The sequence below is a fragment of the Heterocephalus glaber genome, unplaced genomic scaffold (assembly GCF_053883595.1).
Source record: "Heterocephalus glaber isolate CG9 unplaced genomic scaffold, H.glaber_assembly_v1.0 deba00000347, whole genome shotgun sequence".
Lineage (NCBI taxonomy): Eukaryota > Metazoa > Chordata > Mammalia > Rodentia > Bathyergidae > Heterocephalus > Heterocephalus glaber.
In genome coordinates this window covers 20,956,207-20,976,957 of record NW_028258143.1, presented here as the reverse complement: position 1 = coordinate 20,976,957, position 20,751 = coordinate 20,956,207, and the positions used below count along the sequence as shown (strand labels likewise).

At 40.1% G+C, this 20,751-nt stretch overlaps 1 protein-coding gene across 2 annotated transcripts in view; it reads right to left on the bottom strand.

Annotated features, from left to right (window-relative positions):
* Cfap221 (cilia and flagella associated protein 221) overlaps positions 1-20,751 on the bottom strand; it is a 159,260-nt gene that overhangs the window by 88,101 nt on the left and 50,408 nt on the right. For both annotated transcript variants that reach the window (XM_087198033.1, XM_087198036.1), the window contains exon 8: positions 1,320-1,479. In XM_087198033.1, coding sequence (XP_087054159.1) covers positions 1,320-1,479 — 160 coding nt within the window. The remainder of the gene's footprint in view (positions 1-1,319; positions 1,480-20,751) is intronic.

Here is a 20,751-nt window from a genome sequence, read left to right as displayed (position 1 = left end):
AAAAAAAACACATCTATGGGAAGATAGAAAAATACCCCACTTGAGCAATATCTTTGAAAAATTCACTTGAGTGTGGCAACATCTAACAAAGGAGGGCAAGTGGTATCTTGTTTGCCTAGTGATCTGACACTAGAAAAATTAGCACTGCTTTTTGTTTGTATTAATTCTATTGATTTATTGCCTGGGTGATTTTACTTCTACAATGGTTACTTGATGGATTTGAATTTAAGAGCCCACACTAATATGTGCTAATTGACTTGCACTGTTTTGAAGTTTTAGGAAGAAAATCTTGATATAAATATATCATAAGCCATGGCTTTAGTTCATTTTTAAGGCTAAATTGTTTCTTCACTTTTAATATGCTTAATAGGTGATGTGCATCCATGTATGAAGGGAAGAGGAGAAAAATCAAAATATTTATCATTTTAAAAATAATTGTCAGGATCTTCCAAGATTAGTATTTATATTGTTGCTATGTTTGCTTTATATTTATTTTATAAAAACGATCATGTCAGGGCCAGGGATTTAGCTTGGTGGTTCCACCGCCTGCCTTGCAAGCACAAGGTCCCAAGTTCAATCCTTGGTACAAAAAAACAAAAACAAACAAATCATACATGTCAGAAAAAAAATATAATATTAGCCAGAAGTAATGGTATATAAAAATACAAGCACATATTCAAGTGGAAACAAATTTTAGGATGTTATGAAGTAAAACTTAATCTCATTGCCCATCTTTACTCTTTCAAACCTCCCCCTTGTGTGGCATGTTTCCCTCTGCCTTGGGTGACATCACTTATTGTACCTGACTTACTTTGGCATTTTCAGGGAGTGGGCCTTTTCCCATGGGACTTTGTAACAGACACTGCACAAAGCAGGCACTCAGCTAATTGTAACATCATATGGAAACTTTAAAAACAGTTAAGTGATTCTGGCCTTGTATGATTTAATTGGCTGTACTGTATGCAAAAACTCACAGCAGACCAGCAGTAAAGTATGCCTCAAAAATTTAAAAATTGCCTCCCTGCATCAAACCCAGGGCCTTGTGCATGCTAGCCAAATGCTGTACCACTGACCAACATCCTCAGCTCCTGAATCTCTTTTCTCAGTCATTTCTTCCCCTCTTGGCAGAAGCAACTCTCCCACCAGCACAGGGCATTCTATGCACTGGTGTTACATTTTAAAGCATACTTTATGTAGACTAATCATTTAAAACAAGCTTGGGATGTCATTCTGTTACAAGAAAGAGTGACAGAATGGAAGGAAGAGTTCGGTTTTTGAAAAACTTAAGAATAAACAAAAAAATTGCAAAGAAGCCATACGGTAAGGCCAGGTTGGGATAGCACGTTCCGGTGAAGACGCATTCGTACGGCTGAGAGTTGAACTGTGAAATCCATAACTGCATTTTTATTTGTGCAGTGCCATACTGAAAGGGTGTGAACTTTATAGTCACATCCATCCTCCCATTAGCTGGAATTATTCCTGAGGAGAAAGAAATGAAAAAATGTGATACTCTGTCTTCTTACCAAGTGCAAAGAGGTAGGCACATGTACAAATACATCCTTCCCAGGATAAGCAGGAGGATTTCTATGATCTTTATATAGTCTTTTCATTAAATGCTTATGAATCAACTTCTTTATGTTTACATGGAGCTTATCTATCAATCACTACATTAATCCTTTATAATAATTATTTAACTGTCAGTTACATAAATATATACATATCAATTGCATTAGTGATTCAAACATAATTCCCAGAACTCTAACCTTTAAGCCAATTACCAGAAGTCAATGTTAATGATGTAAGCAACAAAGAAAGGCTAGGAACATACATAAATGTTTGTGTCTAAATAATTCAGTGCTCTATGTTTTTATTTGATTCTTGCTTTTCAAATCTTTGTGTGTGTCTGTGTGTGTGTGTGTGTGTGTGTGTGTGTGTGCTCGCGCGCTGCTAGGGATGGAATCCAAGGTCTCTTGCATGCTAGGTAAGTGCTTTACCATTGAGCTACATGCCCAGCTTTCTTCTTTCAAATATTGAAGATGAACCACTATTCTTTCTAAAATTAAATACTACACTGTACCTTATTGTTCCTTTGTATCTCTGGTACTATTGCCAGATGGCATGGTATTTGATGGTTCCAGGCTCTTTTTGTCCCACTCAAAGATTTGGCCAGGACAACCAAAGAACAGGTAAATGCAACTTTTATCTTAAAGCAAAAGAAGAAAAGGAAAGAGTGAAAAAAAATGAAGAGCAAGCACAGATGTGTCCTGCATGCAGGATGGGCTATTGTAGAAATAGGAAGACAGCCGAATAGGAAGATCACAGTGGCAGTGAAGTCAGTGGACGCCATCTTTTATACCCTCTCATATTGGATCTGTTGGAAATTGCTCTTCCCACAAATCCCAGCCATTATTGTCAGGTCACATCCTGGTGTTCAACCTTTCTTCTGGCTCAAGTTATAGCCTATTTTCCAGACAGCCTGCTATGTCCTGATCTGCCTCAGTGCCAGTGGGCTTCAGAACACTGTAAATCCTTAACAAATGCAGGAAGACCAACAAAATGAAGAAATATTGATATAGGAGGTGAGTAAAGGCTAATGTTCTTCCCGACTTCCTCAGGACCCTTTGGTTTGCTTCCTAGATGACACCTTCCAACCCTGAGCATCTGGTCTTTCTACCATCTCAAAGAGACTTTTCCCATTCCCTCCTAATTGCCTGGCCTACCCTCCTCTCTGTTGTGGCCCTTCTCTCAAACCAGTATCCCTTCTTCCCTTCTCTCTATGCTCAAACACATGGATAATTTGTGCAGCATTTATTAAGCATTTACTGTGTGTCTGTGTGGTATCCAGGGATACAACAATAAATGAAACAAAGTCCCAAATCTTGTGGAGTTTATACTGTAGTTGAGGATAGCAAACAAAAAAACCCCCCAAATTAATATAAAATTCAAAGTCATAAATACCAATGTGAAAAATAAAGTGGGTTTGGGGGCTGAAAGGCCCCTGGTGAGAAGATGCTGGAACAAAGACCTGGAAGGTAAGGCCTTCTCTGTAATCCCCAGTCTCTGGCTCCTGCTGCCTCAGAATCTCCATACTTGCTGTTCCTTAGGGCCAGAAAACTTTCTCCTGATGTATTAGCTGCTTTGCCTACTTCAGTGATGGTGAACTTTTTAGAGCTTTCAATGATAACAAACAGCTGGCTGTGGCATGCATGCCATAGGTTTGCCACCACAGGCTTACTCCCTAAAATGATCTCATTTACTGTCTGCCTCCCCCAAGACTAGAATGAAAAGTTTAGGAAAGCAGGCCCTTGTACCTTACTGCCTTCTCAGCTCAATAAATTGTTGTTGAATGAGTCAGTGAATCCAAACTTGAAAGCCTACCTCAACATATGTATTTCATGAAACTCCTCCTGCCTCTCCATTCACTGGAAGCTTTGCTCCCCTAAGCTTTCACCTGCCCCATGGGACTCTTGTACTATGTGAAGTGTTACCTTTCAAACTTTCCTCCTCCCCATTAGATTACAACTCCCAAGGGCAGAAACCAGCCCTCTAGTTCTTTTATCTTCCTGGATTCCTTGCATAGTGTTTAGGTAATTGGCAATTTTTTGAGTGCTAAAGACAAAATCATTAGATGACACCTGCTAGAGACTCTTAAAACAAGGGCAGGGGAGAAGGAATCAGAAGAAGACCTTGAGTCTACCAGCCAGTTGAAGATAAGCTGAGGAGAAACCCTGATTCTCCATGATGCTCTGGACCTCAATACCCTGTCTACCTACTTGTGCAGAAAATACACCTGTATGACCCACAATTCATTAGGAGATTTAGATTCAGCACATCCTATTGCTTCTGCCCCAGTTAATTTACTTAAAAAAATAAGAACAAGCTCTGAAGCAAGGGTTAATGTTTGCCTTTACCTGGCTGATTTAAGTGCTGTCAGCCCAGACCTAATACACAAAGCACACAGTGGAGATGTAGTCCAGGCAACCAGAGTAAACTGCTTTTTCCATTAATCGGGACACCAGTTAGCACAGCTCTGTTACCAGAGCACAGTGGCAGCTGACTGTCTAACGTAAACAGCAGCAGAAGGTGTGCTAAGCAGTCATGTCTTACTGCTTGGAAAAACTCACAGCAGCATAAAAGAGAGGGGATTCCATGTTTTGAAAGGAAGAAAGGCATTCCCCTAAAGTGACTTAATTTAAAAAGTCCAAACCACTATTTTATGGCTTTGGTCTCATTTTATCTAGGATCAATTTCAGCTACCTGTAACATAACCAGGAATTAGTGTTAAATCACAGGCCAGGAGGGTGGTGGGCAGAGATGGGGATGAGAGCAAAACTTAGAAATGAACCAAAGGCTAAGAAAACCCTAATTCATCAATACAACGTACATTATGAAGAAAATATAACAGCACTGAAAAATGCCACTGTGATAAATGAAGTCACTGCCAGGAAATGCCATTGTGTCTTTGCCTAGATTATATTTATATAAAATATGTGCATAAATATGGGCCGCTATTAAAAGGAGATGAACAAAATAAAAGCACATTATTGGCTGGACATGCATGCCTGTAATCTCAGCATTTGGGAGGCTAAGGAAGGAGGATTGCCATGAGTTTGAGGCCAGCCTGAACTACACAGTGAGAGCCTGTGTCAAAAACAAACAAAAAGGCATATTATATTTTAGGGTGGAAAGGCCCAGGATGGGTATAATTAATAAAAATTTCTTGTCTCTTACATTCTGTACCATATTATAATTTTACATTTTATTTTACTCTTAACTGACACATAATAACTGTACAATGTGGTGTTTCAATATATTTATAATGCTATAATGATATCAGGGTCATCAGCATATTCATCACCTCAGGCATTTGCCATTTCTTTGTGGAGAAACAGTTCTAATTCTCTCTTCTAGCTATTTTCAAGTATACAATGTACTTTTACCCTACTGTGCACCAGGATACCAGAACTTGTTGCCCTATCTAACTGTAACTGTGTGCTGACCCCTACCCCCCTTGCCCCAGCCTTGGCAACCACTATTGTAGTCTCTAGTTCTATGAGATCAACTGTTTTAGATTCCACATTTAAGTGAAACCATCAATACTGTTGTGATTTTAAAACAACCGTTTCTCCAAGCAGCACACAAAGTACAGATTATTTTCCCTGAATTGTCACAGAGCCATCCAACCCACAGGCTTGAAGTGTTAGCAAGGATTGGTCTTAATCTTCCGAGATTTAGGATTTTACTAACTATGGCATTTGGGATAAACTACTTAATTCCTCTAATCTTAGGTTGGGAAATATGCTGTTTAAAAATCATCCATGAACAAGCTGTTGACAATTTGAGCAACAGCTTTGAGCAATTTGAGCCTTCTATTTGCTGAGTTACAAGGGAGGGCTTCAGGAAGGGAGGGATAGCTTCTGTCTCACACTGACAGATCACAGGCCACCACTGTTGCTCAGGGTGTGGGGTAACAGAACAGCCCAGGGGCCACATGGACCCTGACACACACCCTTGTTTGGCCACACAGGAGGAGCTCTATGACTTACCATGTACATCTCACCTGAGGCTCAGTTTTCTTATCTGTACAAATGGGACAAGGCTTAAAGAAGGAAATCACGTACAGGGTCTGGGAAAATGCTTGACATAGAGTGCATGTCTTACGTTGTTCCCAAGATTTATGGCCACATAGCACAAGGAATAATTTATTACGATTAGATTACCACTGAAGTGACAGGAAGAGGAAATTTTTCTTTGAAAAACTTATATTTGACTCAGTCGAGTTCTCAAAAAGAAAGAGGTTAGGGAAGGGTAGTGGGGGTGAAGTGCGCATAGGTAATGGGGGAAAAAATAAGAACTAAGATACATCATGTTCAGGTACAAACACCCAATGATAAATGTAACTGTACTGTATACCTAAAATGTACCAATTAATATATAAATAATAAAAAAAGAAAGAGGAAATTGTTCCCTGACACCAAAGCATAGGGTGAGCTTCCCAGAGCCCAGATCTTTCCTTTTGCTTCACACAAGTGCCCAAAGCAGGTGAACTTAAAGGTCAGAAGACAGGAGTGGGCTGCTCTAGAACAGCCTGTTTTAAAATTTAGCCCTAGGGACTTACTGCAAAGAGGTGTAACATACACAAGTGCTCAGCTTCTGGATACACATTCAGAATTTCCCAGGAAGTACTGACTCCTGCTCAGCTTCATCAGATGAAGGCTCATGCCTTCAGACACTTACACTGCTGAGAGTGCCCCACACTTGTTTTAATCTTTATTTCCTTTTTTCCCTCCAGCAAGATGTTTCTATTGGAAGTAGAAATCAGCGATAAAATGAGGTCTTTCTTTTTCATTCCTTTTCATTTTTTTTTCATTTCTTTTTCATTTTCATCAAATATCCAAAGTGCAGATGCTAGAAATTAGTACAGGGACGTGGAGGCTGTGCTTGTGGGAATGGGAAGCTGAGGAGGAGTTGAGTGAAGGTTGCTGGAAAAATGTAATCAGGCCAGCAGTCCCTTTGGTGTCAAGCACATAACCTGCCAGTTGGAAACAATACCCCCGGCACATACAGTGCACTATACTGGCCACTGTGTCCAGCACCATAAAGACACAGGGGTGGTACAAGAAGTTACTCTGGTGCTCAAGGTGTTATATGAAGCACCTCTCATAATTCATGCTTGAACCAGGGGCTATCTTCTGGCCCACCGGCCTTGCTCAGACCTTCTGCAAACCTTATCCATTCTACCATCCACCCCTTGCTTCCTTCCTCTCCACCAACCTCAGCTTCTTTCCTAAGTGGGCTGCTGGCTTTTACCTTGTACCACTCTGCTCTACCCTTCTTTAAGGAACCCAAAAGATCTTTTAAAACATACATCAGGCCATGCTGCCCTCTAGTAGAATCCAGTCCTGCTCAGAACTACATACTATCTCCTCCCTACTCTAGCTCCTTCTGGACTCCCCAGCTGAATCTTGCACCCTTTCCCCCTCCTTGCCCCTCCAGCAACCTGGGCTCTGGCATTTCCCTTGTGTGACAGTCACTTGGACTGTCATCTTGATTGGCTTGAGAGCTATCTATGGGATCAGTAAATCACACTTCTGGGTATTTCTAGGTGGGTCATGTAACCTTGGAGTCTATATCTTGTCCTTGGCCTTTCCCTCTCACCCACTGGTCTGTGAAATGAGAGTTTTCCTCTGCCACACCCCTCTACCATGATGTTTCTGCCTTAAAGCCAGCTGACCATGGACTGAATCCTCTGAAACCAAAAGCCAAATAAACAATTTAAAGCCTCCTTCAAATTGTGGTTGTAGTAGCAATGGGAAAGATGAATAACACGCTTTGAATGTGACCAGGCCATGTTGGTGCCCAGGCTTTTGGCCTTTGCATTGGCTGCTACCTCTTTTATTCAGTGCCTCCTCAGTCTGTCACCTCTCTGACAATCAAGTCAAAGCTGCCAGAGTTTTTCCTTGAAGAGGCTCTTCCTGACCACGTGTTGAGAACAGTCACTTGGTCACATCACCAGGCTTTATTTCAAACATTTTTACTCCATCCTGTATCCTTCTTTGCCTGTGTGCTGGCTTCTCTCCTCCACAGGAACCTCAGCTCCTGTATAGCAGGGACCACGTCTATTTGTGGTCTCCCTGTGCTGAGGACAATGTCTGATTTGCAGCAGGTGCTCAATAGTCACTTAGGGAATGGATGGATGGATGGTTGGATAAGTAGATGATAGATGGGTGGATGAATAGATGGATAGATGGCTGACTGCCTGGCTAATGCAAGGGCACAGGGGAGGAAGTGGACCCTGTAGAAACCAATCCCAGAGTATTGCTGGTGAAAGTTGGTGAAGTAAACCATTCTAAACTCAATGATCTTCCTTCACAACTCACCAAAACAATAGGGGGAAAAGGAAAAAGTGGTGAGAAAAATCTGTTAAACAAGGGAAATAACTATAGCTCCAAAACACAAATAAGAAATGTGATTATAAACTGAGGCATAGGAGCATGCTGAGAGCCAGAGGTTACAGATTTCATCAACTTAAGACACACACACAACTACTCTTTGGTTAAAGTGACAAAATTATGGAGGGTAGCTGGTGCTGGCAAAGTAGGGAAAGTGACAAGAGACACGTGACCCCAACACCCTAGAGCAGCAGGGAGGGGAGCTGAGGAAGCAGCTATGCCACCATGTCCTTCCTATTGTCTGTGACCTTGGACCTGCTTTAGAAGGTAGTTAGAGGTGATGTGTGTGGGAGGGGAGACAGTGACCACAGCATGACAGCACACAGAAGGATGGTTCAGTGGTTCTCCTGTGAGTAGAGGGTAGTAAGGCAGATGTTCCCCCAGGATCCTTGAACACATGGGTTCCCTGTATTCTAAGCCTAGCTGTGCCACTTAATGACTATGTGCCCTTGGGTAAGTTACCCAAACACTCTGATTCAGTTTCTTCATCTGGAAAATATATGTAATAATAGAATCTACTCTGTAAGCGCGATACAAGGAGTATTGAAAGAGTTCTGCATTTGAAGTGGTACCTGGCATGTGGTAAACACTAACTATTTATATAATTGTTATTATTTATCCCTTCTTTCATATTACTGTTCTGCTGGTTGCAGGACTTATTCAAAATTAAATAAAATGCCAAGTAAAACCAACACATATTATGCATGTAAACGCCAATATTAAAAATTAATATACAAAGGAAGAAAAGAACAGAAACAAAATCCAATAAACAGGACACATCATAAAAGGACAACCTTAGAACATAGCGGTTGACCAGAGTCTTAAAGAACTTGGCCTTGCCATAGAAGAAGTCACCAGAATTCAAGGAAGTCATATTAGAATACACTAGAAGGGAGTGAAAAAGAAGTTGGTGGAGCTCAGGAAACACACAAACAAAAAGGGAGTGTCATAAAGGTGGAAACTACAAGGCAAGAAAAAATAAACACAAATACAAGGGCTGACTGAAAACTATGGCGTTTAAATTTTAAAAAAGAACTTATTACTGTAAAAGACGCATTGCCAAGAATGATGGGATGTATGTTCAAAGAGAGGAGGAATACTTTGAAGGGGATTAATGACAATATGTCTTTTATTGTAATGACTTTTAAAATTTTAAACGTTCACTGTATATTTTGATCACACCTAGTTGATTGCACATTTGGGGCACTCTTTGTCAAATAAAAACATTACAGTGTAACAGCCCAAGTGTTCGTCAACTGGAGACTGGATAAAGAAGATGTGGTTTTTTAATAAAATGGAGTACTACTCAGCCATAAAGAACAAGAAACTAGAGACATTTATAGCTAAATGGATGCATATCGAGGCCATCCTCTTAAGTGAAATAAATAGGACACACATGTGTAAATACCGAATAGTTTCTCTAGTGTGAGAAACTGAAAGTGTAAATAAGGATAGACATGGATGAAATGGCCTAATAATATATTTCTCAGATTGTGTTTCCATCGTGTGTCATATGATTGTATCAAAATTTTAACTTGGGAGAAGTTTGGCTTATGTGGAGTCTGCTAGCTAACTGGAGTTTTTTTCTAGATCATTATTTGTTCAATGTTGGTTTTGGGGATCTTTCTGAAACAAATCACATCCTTTGGTGTCTTGTTGGTGCTTGAGATGCTTTTTTAAATTATATGGAAAAATGTTTAAGTACTTTTCACATTTGTTGTGGTTGAGTTCTACTGTATTTGAATATTATTGTAGTTTCTTCCCCTTGCATTGTTCTTCTTTGAATGGTTTTAATTTTTTATATGTGTGTATTTGATAATAAAATTATTTAATTAATTAAAAAAACAGTACAGTGTGTCCTCTTCTACTATTCACCAGATCTGCCACTGTGCAACTCTGGCTGCTCCCCAAAGTCAATATGACCATGAAAAGTAAACATTTTAAATCAGTTCAGGACTTTGAGGCAGCCACAATAGTGCAACTAAAAACACTCATGAAAGAGGACTTCCAGAACTGCTTCAGAAAGTGGAAAGGATGATAGGGTCATTGTGTTCAAAGAGAGAGGGGATAATTTGAGGAGGATTAATGTCAAGGTGTCTTTTACTATGATAAATTTTAAAAATTAAACATTCACTGTATTTTTTCTCATACCATGTATAAGAACATAGATGCACATGCATGTGCATAGACACAAGCTGAAAACACAGGTAGGTACATGGCAGGTAGGAATGAGGAATTCAGACAAAGCAAAATTATTTTAAAGCAGATAGTAGATCCTGAGGGCAAAGGAGAACCAAAACATAATTGAACCAAAACATAACTGATATTCCCAAGGAAGATAATTAAGCAAATAGGATATTGAAATATGGGAGATGCTAGGATGAATAGTAGAAATAACAGTTTTGTTCAGGTACAGACATTATTCTCTGGGTCAAATTCACTGACTGCTGCTGTGGTCAAATGACTTCAACCAGTCCAGACTAACAGCTCATTAAAGGGATCTTCTCAATAGGCGATTTCTAGGGCCTCTCAATGCAAGAGGATAACATAGGCTTGGTTGAGAGCTATTGTTAATTTCTTTCATATTTCTTCCACAAAACAGAATTCCCTTACCTAAGCTCTCTGATATTCTTTCATTTTTCTTTCTCTCCCATTTCAAGGCATCCTGGTATCATTACTCTTCTGGCTAAGCATAGTTGTTGAGAGTTTGAGTCTGGAATCAGACACTGTTGTCTGGCACACTTGGCCTTCCTGAGCCTTCCTGTCCTCCGCTGTAGAAAGGTGATGACAGTTCCCTCCTTCCAGGATTGTAGATGGAATGAGGCAGTGCAGGTGACTTACTTAGCACAGTGCCTGGAGTGTGGCTAACAACTGGCAAATGGGAGCAATTACTAATACTATGTCAGCTATACTGCCACCTATAAAGGACATATTGAGTATCAAGTAATAGGTACCATTGCTACCAATGTGACAGAGCTGCTTTAGGATCTGCACAGAGTTGTCACCAGCCTGTCAACTTTTTCCTGCTCTCCCCAGTATGTCATTATAAATGAACTACCTATCCTTCAAAAGCTAGGGAACTGATTTGCCTCTAATATATTAGCTATCCCTAATTGTTCTCCCTTTCTAATCAGTAAAACATGGAGCTTTAGGAAATCATTTAAAAGTTCAATCTCTTGATTTTAATTCTAATGAGCATTCTTTTCTAACCCAGCCACTAGCTATTTCCCCATTTGCTGACCTGGACTGCTATCAACAACATTTTGCTGATGTATCTCATTCATTTCTATCATCTGTTTTAAATGAGCCTGGCCAAAGATTTTCACTCTACCATACAGCTACATCCTCATCCCTTTTTAATTTTAGACAGGGTCTTGCTAAGGTATCCAATCTGAGGTCCAACTTGTGATCCTCCTGCCTCAACCTCCTTAGTAGTTGATATTACAGGTGTGTGCCACCACTCCCTGGCCCATTCTCTACACAGTCTATAATCTGGAATATTTTCTGGGATGAGGCTACTCATTTTGGTCCTAACCAGCAATAGAAAACTTCTGATGGGGACCTGCTTGTGTGCTGGAGATCAGAAGGTCTTACCTTTTCTTTGACAGTCCTGATCTGTCCCCTGCACAGATTATGGGTTTGGAGGTCTTCTGCCCAATCCAGCCACAGGTAGACAATTAGACTAGGAGAAGCAGGGTAACCTTCCCTATTCATATTCCTGTCTGGAGGCTATGGCTCTGCCTTTGGACTCACAAAGGTTAAAAGATCCTGCAGGTGTGGCTTATTATACAGTAAAGTATCTCAGCCAGGGATTAAGGAGCTCTGGGGAAAAAAAGAGGCAAAAAGGAACACTCGCTTCCTTTTGAAACCTAAACAGTCAAATGTTGAATTGTGAGCTGGTATTGCCAGGGGTGTGAATGAGTCCAACTGAAATGATGAGACTGGACTAAGGTCAAATCCAGACTGGTCACCTAGAGCAAGTGCATGAGGACCATGATAGGCGCAGTGCCATGCTCTAGGTGTCCTGGGGTGCAACCTGGGGCTAGGGCGTTGCTCATTGTTGGGATGTGCTGCCTGCTGGGATGGGGGCCCTGTGCTCCTGGGTAATGCCTATCACCAATAAGTAGGCTGAAGCTGAAGCAAAGGCAGAGGCTCTGAGATTACTTGCAAATTGTAAAAAGTTGTAAGAAATTTGCATTTTGGAAGAAAATGTAAAGTGTAGGATTATTTGCAAGTGCCTTATAAATACCTCATAATAAAAAAAAGAACATGAAAGTAGTGAAACTTTTAATAAGAAATCTGGGCACTCAGAACTTTTGCTGAACTATGCAGTATATGCTATAATTTACTATTTATATGAAATGGATATATCCTTCCTTAGTGTATGTATCACCAAAGGAATGGCCAGGATCTCAAAACGTCCACAAGTAAACAAATTCAATAATGTTTTGTGGTATTTGTCAGATCTCCAAAACTAACAGCATTTTGGCCAAAGTCGTACATGGCTAGCTCTTTCAAAACTATCAACAGATTGTTCTTGATGTTTTAACTCCATATGATTTCTGGTCAGCAGTGCAAGGAATATCAAAAAATCCTTTGCTCATTTGCTCCAATCTCAGGAAAATCTTGGCACCACCGGCAGATCCAGCCCCCAACAGCTACAGTGCATGCCTGTATCTTAAGATTACACAATGGACAAGTGGACAGCTCAGTTAAAGTAGAGGCCAGTGTATAAGATTCAGATCTTATAATTGGAATTAGCTTTATTCAAGTTTCTTTTATTTAGCAAGTCTGAACACAAAATGCCTAGAAGGTGTGGAAAGATGATGTTGCTAGCTCCCAGAGAAGACATCACCTCATAACCTAACAGACTATGTCTCCGTGAGTCATTTGGAAAATCCCTTACCAAAGATGTACTTGAAATAGTGCCTACAGATATACAGGTAAGCTGTGTAAAATTGGCTATGAGTTCTCAATGCATCCAGGCCCTGTTTGTAAAACAGAAGCAATAATGCCTAATTAGCTAAAAAAAAAAAAGTGACTCATTACCATTCCACCATAAGGCCCCCTAGTCAGGACAGATGCCTGGAACATCAGGAAAGTCAATGAGCCCAGAACTCTCCTGGGGGACATGGCAGCCTGAGCTGTGTTCACTCTCCATGCAGCCAGGGCCTTTGTATTGAAAGTGAGGACAAGTCATCACTAAATTCTGCAATCTCAAAAGTGTAACAGTCAAAGATTCATTGATACATTCTTAGAGTGGGAAGTCAAAGCAAGATAATTCCTGAGATACCCAGTGGACAAACAGATGCATGCACTCAGCCACATAAAGTCTGGGAGGCTGAATGGCCCAGTCTGAGACTAGTTGGGAAAGCCAAGGTAGCAACACCATCCACCCAGTGCAGGTCATTTACAATGGTAGAAGAGGGATTTCCAAAACTCAAGATGCTGGCTTGGATTCATTCTTTCATTTCTTTTGCCAACTCTCCTGATTTTCCTTCATGGTCTCTGTTCCTGGGTCCACTTCTTCGTGCTGTCCTCTGAGTGCTCAAGGGTTCAGGGATGGGTCCTCAGCCCACTTCTCTTCTTCACCCACACTTCCTGGGTAACCTCACCTCTACTCCCTCCATCAATACCCAGGTGATGTCAAAATCTATGTCCCTATGATTACTTAACTTCAACCTGGAATAGTCAATTTATTTAAAGACAAGTAACAAACCAAAAAAAAGCACTGGAACAGCCACAAAAGCACAGGAGATGGGTCAGATAAAATAGCTCAAGGATTACACATTTATCTGAATTATGTGGGTGTGCATTTTATACTCTGAGCATTCAGGGAAAGACCTGAATGAAGGATTTTGTGTTTCACACACAGTGACCAGTGAACTCTGCTCAAACACTATTGCTTTTATCTATGTAGTCCCTGGGTTTTGAATAGATTATAACTCAAAACTCCTATGGTGATTTAATATTCTTGGCCTTAAGATAGATTTTTAGAGCAGTATGGCTAGGCAGTACAGCTTTTTTCTCTTTTCCTGACACCATATACTTTTAGGCCCTGGAGATCCATATTATTTTATCCCAACACCATGACTGCCTTGCCTCTTGGGATACCCACCCCATTGTATCTGCCCACTGTAGATACCCTTGCCTGTCTACAATCCACCTTCCATCACAATTGCTCAGAAATCTAAGTGTTTCCTTCTGCCTCTGGAACTTAATAGAATTATAGTCCATCAGGAGGAGCATGACCTATAGATCAAGCCAACTTATAGATTCGCAAACACCACTCTAAGAATGTCCCTATCACAGTCACATGCAGGTAGGTGTTTATTAAAAGTACCAAAAACCAGGCCCTTCCCAGACTCACTAATCCCAAATTGCCAGTGAAGAGTCCCTGGCCTGCATAGTTTTCTCAAGCAATCAACATTTGGGGACAATGACCTGGTCTAACCTTTTAGCTGGTGTTTGACTTCCCTTCTGCCCCATTCCCACCAGTCATCAGCAATGCTGAACAAGCCACTTAGTAGGACTTAGATGGTATTCATCAGCACTTTAGTGTGCTTCTCAGAGATGATCCCAGAGCTCCAGTGACATTGGAGGCCCAGGGTGGGCAGCAGTATTTCTTCTTTCTTGCTAAGATCTCTGCTTCTCTAAGACCTCTAAACCAAGATCAAGAAGCTAGCTCACTTTGCAAACATACCTTAGAGGGCAAATTTTTATAACCTCTTCAGAGTTAAGATGAAAACTAAACTAGCACTTTAAGAAGCAGCACATAGACTTTGGAGCCAGACTGGGTGGGTTCAAATCTTGTCTCTGTCGGTTGAGGAGCAGAACGCCCCCAGCACCGAGGAGCTGAGCCTTTCGGGCCACCGTACCACTGCCCTGAGTGTCGAAGAGCAGAGCAACCCCAGCACTGAGGAGGTGAGCCTTTTGGGCCTCCATACCACCGCCCCCAGTAGCAGAGTCCCCCAAGTGCCAAGGAGCTGAGCCACGTGGGTGCCTGCCCACCTCCCGTTGAAATGAGAAGACACATAAACAAGTCTCAAAACCAGACTTCCAGATCACCTAAAGCAACCCGAAAGGGAAATGAGATGGAACAATCTGATACTCAACCACCTTGACTCCCTGAACTGGCAACAAAAGAGGATCTGGGAAAAATGAAATCAGAAATAATTTCTCACATAACAACAGAGATTGTGCCCATAGTGCAAGACATGATTAATAAATCTAGAGAGGACAAAGATTAAAAAATAGAGGAGCTGAGGAACATGATGGAATCCCAACATAGGAAACAAATGGAATCCATAAAACAGATGCAAATAGATTTCCAGGAGATTAAAAACTCCATTGAAAGTTTACACAGCACAATGAGCCAATGTGAGGACAGAATTTCAGATATAGAAGATAAGATTGCAATTAGTGACCAGGAAAAGAAAAGTTTCTTTAAAATGGTAAGGGACCAAGAGAAATCAATCCAGCAGCTGCTAGACAATGCAAAGAAGAACAACATAAGACTGATGGGGGTCAATGAAGAAACAGGAGAGAGTGCAGACAACATAAAAAAACTGTTCACAGAGGTGATGGCAGAAAACTTCCCAAGCAGGGGAAAAGAACTTGACATACAGATAAGTGGGGCAAATAGGACTTCAGCTAGCCTTAATCAAAAAAAATCTACACATAGGCATATAATAGTTAAGATTCCAGAAACCCAACAGAAGAACAAAATTTTACAGGCAGTTAGAGAAAAGAAACAAATCACATACAAAGGAAAGCCCATCAGAATCACAGCAGACTTCTCAATACAAACCCAAAAGGCAAGAAGAGCTTGGAGTGATGTATTTCAAGCCCTAAAGGAAAACAGCTTCCAACCCAGACTGATGTACCCTGCAAAACTATCTTTCAAAATTGATAGAGAAATAACATACTTTCATGACAAATAGCACCTTAGGAACTTCATGAATACCAAAACAGCACTCCAAAATATTTTAGACAAAATCCTAAGAAAAGACAACAAGGATCACAACCCCAGGAAGCCCAGTAGAATGAATCCATCGGGCACAACAAGATATTAAATGCAAAGTGGGAGAATCCAACAAAAAGAAAAAGTCATGACAAGGATAAGTCAGCATGTAACAGTTACAACCATCAATGTTAATGGTCTCAATTCACCAATCAAAAGAAATAGACTAGTGCGGGGAGCAGAGCACCCAGGACTGACTGAGCCCAGCTCTGTCCGGCTGGCTACGCCCACTTACAACCAAGGGCTGCTAAGGACTCCCCGGAAACATGGCCACTAGCCACACATGGAGCCACGCAGGCGCCTACAACAACAGTGCCCCCCCACCCCACCTCTGGCCTCTTGGATGTGCAGCTACCTGGTTCTACATGACAGAGGCACAGGCAGACATAAAGGCCATTGTCCTGAATTGCAGAAGTGAACAAGAGAGAGAAGGCCTCTCTCAGGCTCCCTGATGATAACTGAAGCCCACTGGAAAAGTGAAGAGAATCTCTGCAATAAAGGCACACCAGACCATGGTAATTGCTAAGTTAGAGGGATCATCACCTCCCATCAGAACCTGGACTATCTCCTGGGGAATGGCAGCTGGAACCTGCAATAGAACCTTGCACAGTTCAACCCTGCAGGAGGACAGGGAGCTCAACTTGGGACTTGCAGCCAGAAATCTGCCTGAATCTCATGGGTCTGCGACTGGCTTACTGAGACTCATTGACTTATAACTGCACACTTCTGCCCACATTGTCTATTGTGATAGAAGAGACATACCCTGAAGGAGTTCCTTCATTTTAATCTTTTATTTGTTATTTTCAAAATTACCACTATTTTATCTCTTATTTTTAATTTTTTTCCTTCTTTTTCTACTCTTTTTAAAAAAATTTTATTTTTCTCTTTTTTCTTTCTTTTCTCTCTCTCTCCCTCACTCCCTTGGTGTCCTACATTGTTCTTCGTCTTGCTTTGTGTTCCTATTCTGGCCCTAATTCATATTTCTTTATTTTTCTTTTCTTCTCTTTCCTTCTCACACCTGTGTCCTCTGGCCTCACTGCTAACCTTCCCCTGTCCTTCTACCTACTTATCCCTCCCTCCCCAACTCCTTCTAACTCCCCACTCCGAAGGGTAAAGGTGCTATATTGAAGAGTTTATTCACTATAAACATATGTTGGGTTGGTCCTTGATTTTGATGTAATTCACACAGTTAAAGGTGATAGATTAATAACTACCACAAATTGTCATTTTCTAAGAGGTACTTGATGCTATTGTGTTGCTAACTGTATCACTTGGGCTAAGATATTGTGATTGATCTAATCAGTTGTCCTTCCTGGTACAATGAAAATGAGACAGCCTCAGAGCCATTAGAGACTCAAAACCTAAAGACTAGCCAGGGATTTAGCTCGGTGATTCTGGCACCTGCCTCACAAGCGCAAGGTCCCAAATTCGATCCTCGGTACCAAAAAAAAAAAACAAAGCTAAAGACTAGCTGTATCTGGACAACACCTCTGAGAAGCAATCATTCCATAAGAGCTCTAAATACATCAACAAAGATAGTTATAATAAGCAACTTCAAAATATCAACCCAGAACTAAACCAAGGATAGTACCAAGAACAAAAATGAGAAGATATTTAAGTAAGGTGACTACCACCCAACAAAAGGCAAATTCTGGGGGAAACGAGGTGGAAAAGTCCGATAATCAACCACCTGGACACCCTGAACTGATAGCACAGGAAGTAACAAAACAGATGAATGAGGCTTTAGAAAAATTCAAAACAGAAATAATCTCCCAGATAACTACAGAGCAGAGTGAAAGACATGATTAGAAGCTCTAGAACGGAAACAGATAAAAAAATAAAAGAGCTCAGAAATATGCTGGAAGCCATGAATGCCCAGCATAAGAAAGAAATGAAACCATGATCACCCAACATAAGAAAGAAATGGAATCCATGAAACAGATTCAAACAGATATTCAGGAGATTAAAAATTCCATTGAAAGCATACAGAACAGATTAAGGGAATCTGAAGATAGAATATCAGATATAGAAAACAGGATTATGATGAAGGACCATGAAAACAGAGATTTCTTAAAAATAGTAAGGCACCATGAGAAATCAATCCAGCAGCTGCTAGATGATGCAAAGAAGGACAACATAGGACTGATAGGAGTCCATGAAAAAACAGGAGAAAGTACAATTGACATTAAAAAAAAAACTGTTCACAGAAGTAATAATAGAAAACTTCCCAGACAGAGGTGGAGAATTGGACATACAGATAAGTGAGGCATATAGAACACAACTAGCCAAGATCAAAAAAAATCTACACCTAGACATATAATAGTCAAGATCCCAGAAACCCAACAGAAAAGCAAAATCCTACAGGCAGTTAGAGAAAAGAAACAAATCACCTACAAAGGAAAGCCCATCAGAATCACAGCAGACTTCTCAACACAAACCTCAAATCAAGGAGAGCCTGGAGTGAATTATTTCAAGCCCTAAAAGAAAATAACTTCCAACCTAGACTATTATACCCTGTAAAATTATCTTTCAAAATCGATGGGGAAATTAGATACTTCCACGACAAAGAACACCTGAGAAATTTCATGAACACCAAACCAGCACTCCAAACAATTCTAAGCAATATCCTAGAAAAAGACAATGAAGGTCACAACTCCATGAGGCCCAACAGAGGGAAGCCATCAGGCAAGGTAAGACACTAAAGGGAAAGGGGGGAAAATAAGAAATAAAAGCCAACAACAGTAAAACATCATGACAAGGATGAGTCAGTAACTATCAACTATAACTACCAATGTTAATGGCCTCAATTCACCAATCAAAAGAAATAGACTGACAGAATGGATTAAGAAGCAAAATCCAGCAATATGCTGTATACAAGAAACACACCTAACTCAGAAGGAAATTCATAAACTAAAAGTAAAAGGATGGAAAACAGTTCTCCACGTGACAGGAACCCAGAACAAAGAAGGCGTAACAATCTAGACAAAGTAGATTTCAAATCAAAACTAATTAAAAGAGACAAAGATGGTCACTAAATCCCTGTGAAGGGAACAATCCAAGAAGAAGAGATGACCATCCTAAATATATATGCATCAAATACAAATGCCCCCAACTATACAGAGCAAATATTAATGGACATGAAAAACCAAATAAGTGCTAATACAATTGTAGTGGGGGACCTCAATACGCCACTATCACAAATAGACAGATCATCTAGACAAAAAATTAACAATGAAATTCTAGAAATAAGCCAAGCTACTGAACAAATGGACTTAACAGATGTTTACAGAGTGTTCCACTCCACAAAATCAGAATACACATTCTTTTCAGTTGCACATGGGTCATTCTCCAAGATAGATCACATGCTAGCTCACGGGACATGTCTAAGTAAATGCAAAAGAATTGAAGTTATCCCCTGTATATTATCAGACCATAGTGCAATAAAATTGGAGGTCAATAACATAAGAAACCAAAAACTGCCACAAACACATGGAAATTGAATAACAACCTCCTGAACAACCAATGGGTCACAGAGGAAATTAAAGAAGAAATTAGACAATTTCTACAAGTAAATGATAATGCCGGTAAAACATACAGGAATCTATGGGACAAAATGAAAGCAGTTCTACGTGGGAAATTCATAGCAGTGAATGCACATATTAGGAAAACAGAGAGAACTCAGTTAAATAACCTAATGCAGAACCTCAAGCTCCTAGAAGAAGAGCATAAGAAACCCAAAGCTTGTACAAGAAAGGCAATTATAAAGATCTGAGCAGAAATCAGTGCAATGGAGACTAAGAGAACGATAAAAAAATTAATGAATCAAAGAGTTGGTTTTTCAAAACAATAAATAAAATTGATAAACCATTAGCCAACCTTATCAAAAAAAGGAATGAAAAGGCTCAAATCCATACAATCAAGAATGAAAAAGGTGAAGTCACAACAGACCCAGCAGAAATCGAGAGGATCATCAATACCTACTTTGAGAACCTGTACTCTAATAAAATGGAAAACACAGAAGAAATGGGAAGATTCCTAAATACATATGAATTACCAAAGTTAAATGAAGAAGATATAGAAATTCTAAACACCTCAATTACAATGAGTGAAATTGAAAAGGTAATAAAATATTTACCAACAAAGAAAAGCCCAGGTCCTGATGGCTTCATTGCCAAATTCTATAAGACATTTAAAGAAGAAATATTGCCTTTAAACTCATCAAGGAAATTCAAAGGGAAACAAAGCTTCCAAATTCATTCCTGGAAGCAAGTGTTACTTTGATACCAAAACCAGGGAAAGATCAAACCCAAAAAGAGAACTACAGACCAATCTCCCTAATGAACATAGATGCAAAAATCCTCAACAAGATACTGGCAAACAGAATACAAAGGGTCATCAAGAAGATCATACACCCTGAGCAAGTTGGATTTATCCCAGGGATGCAAGGATGGTTCAACATTTGTAATACACTATATTAACAGAGTCAAGGACAAAAACCATATGACCATCTCAATAGATGCAGAAAAGGCATTTGACAAAATTTAACACTCATTCATAATAAAAACACTATAGAAAATTAGAATAGAAGGTCTTGATCTCAACCTGATTAAGGCTATTTATGAAAAACCAACAGCCAACATCATACTAAATAGTCAAAACCTGAAAACTTTCATGCTAAAATCAGGAACAAGACAAGGATGCCCAATATCACCACTCCTGTTCAATATTGTTCTGGAAACATTAGTCACAGCAATTAGAAAAGAGAAGGAAATAAAA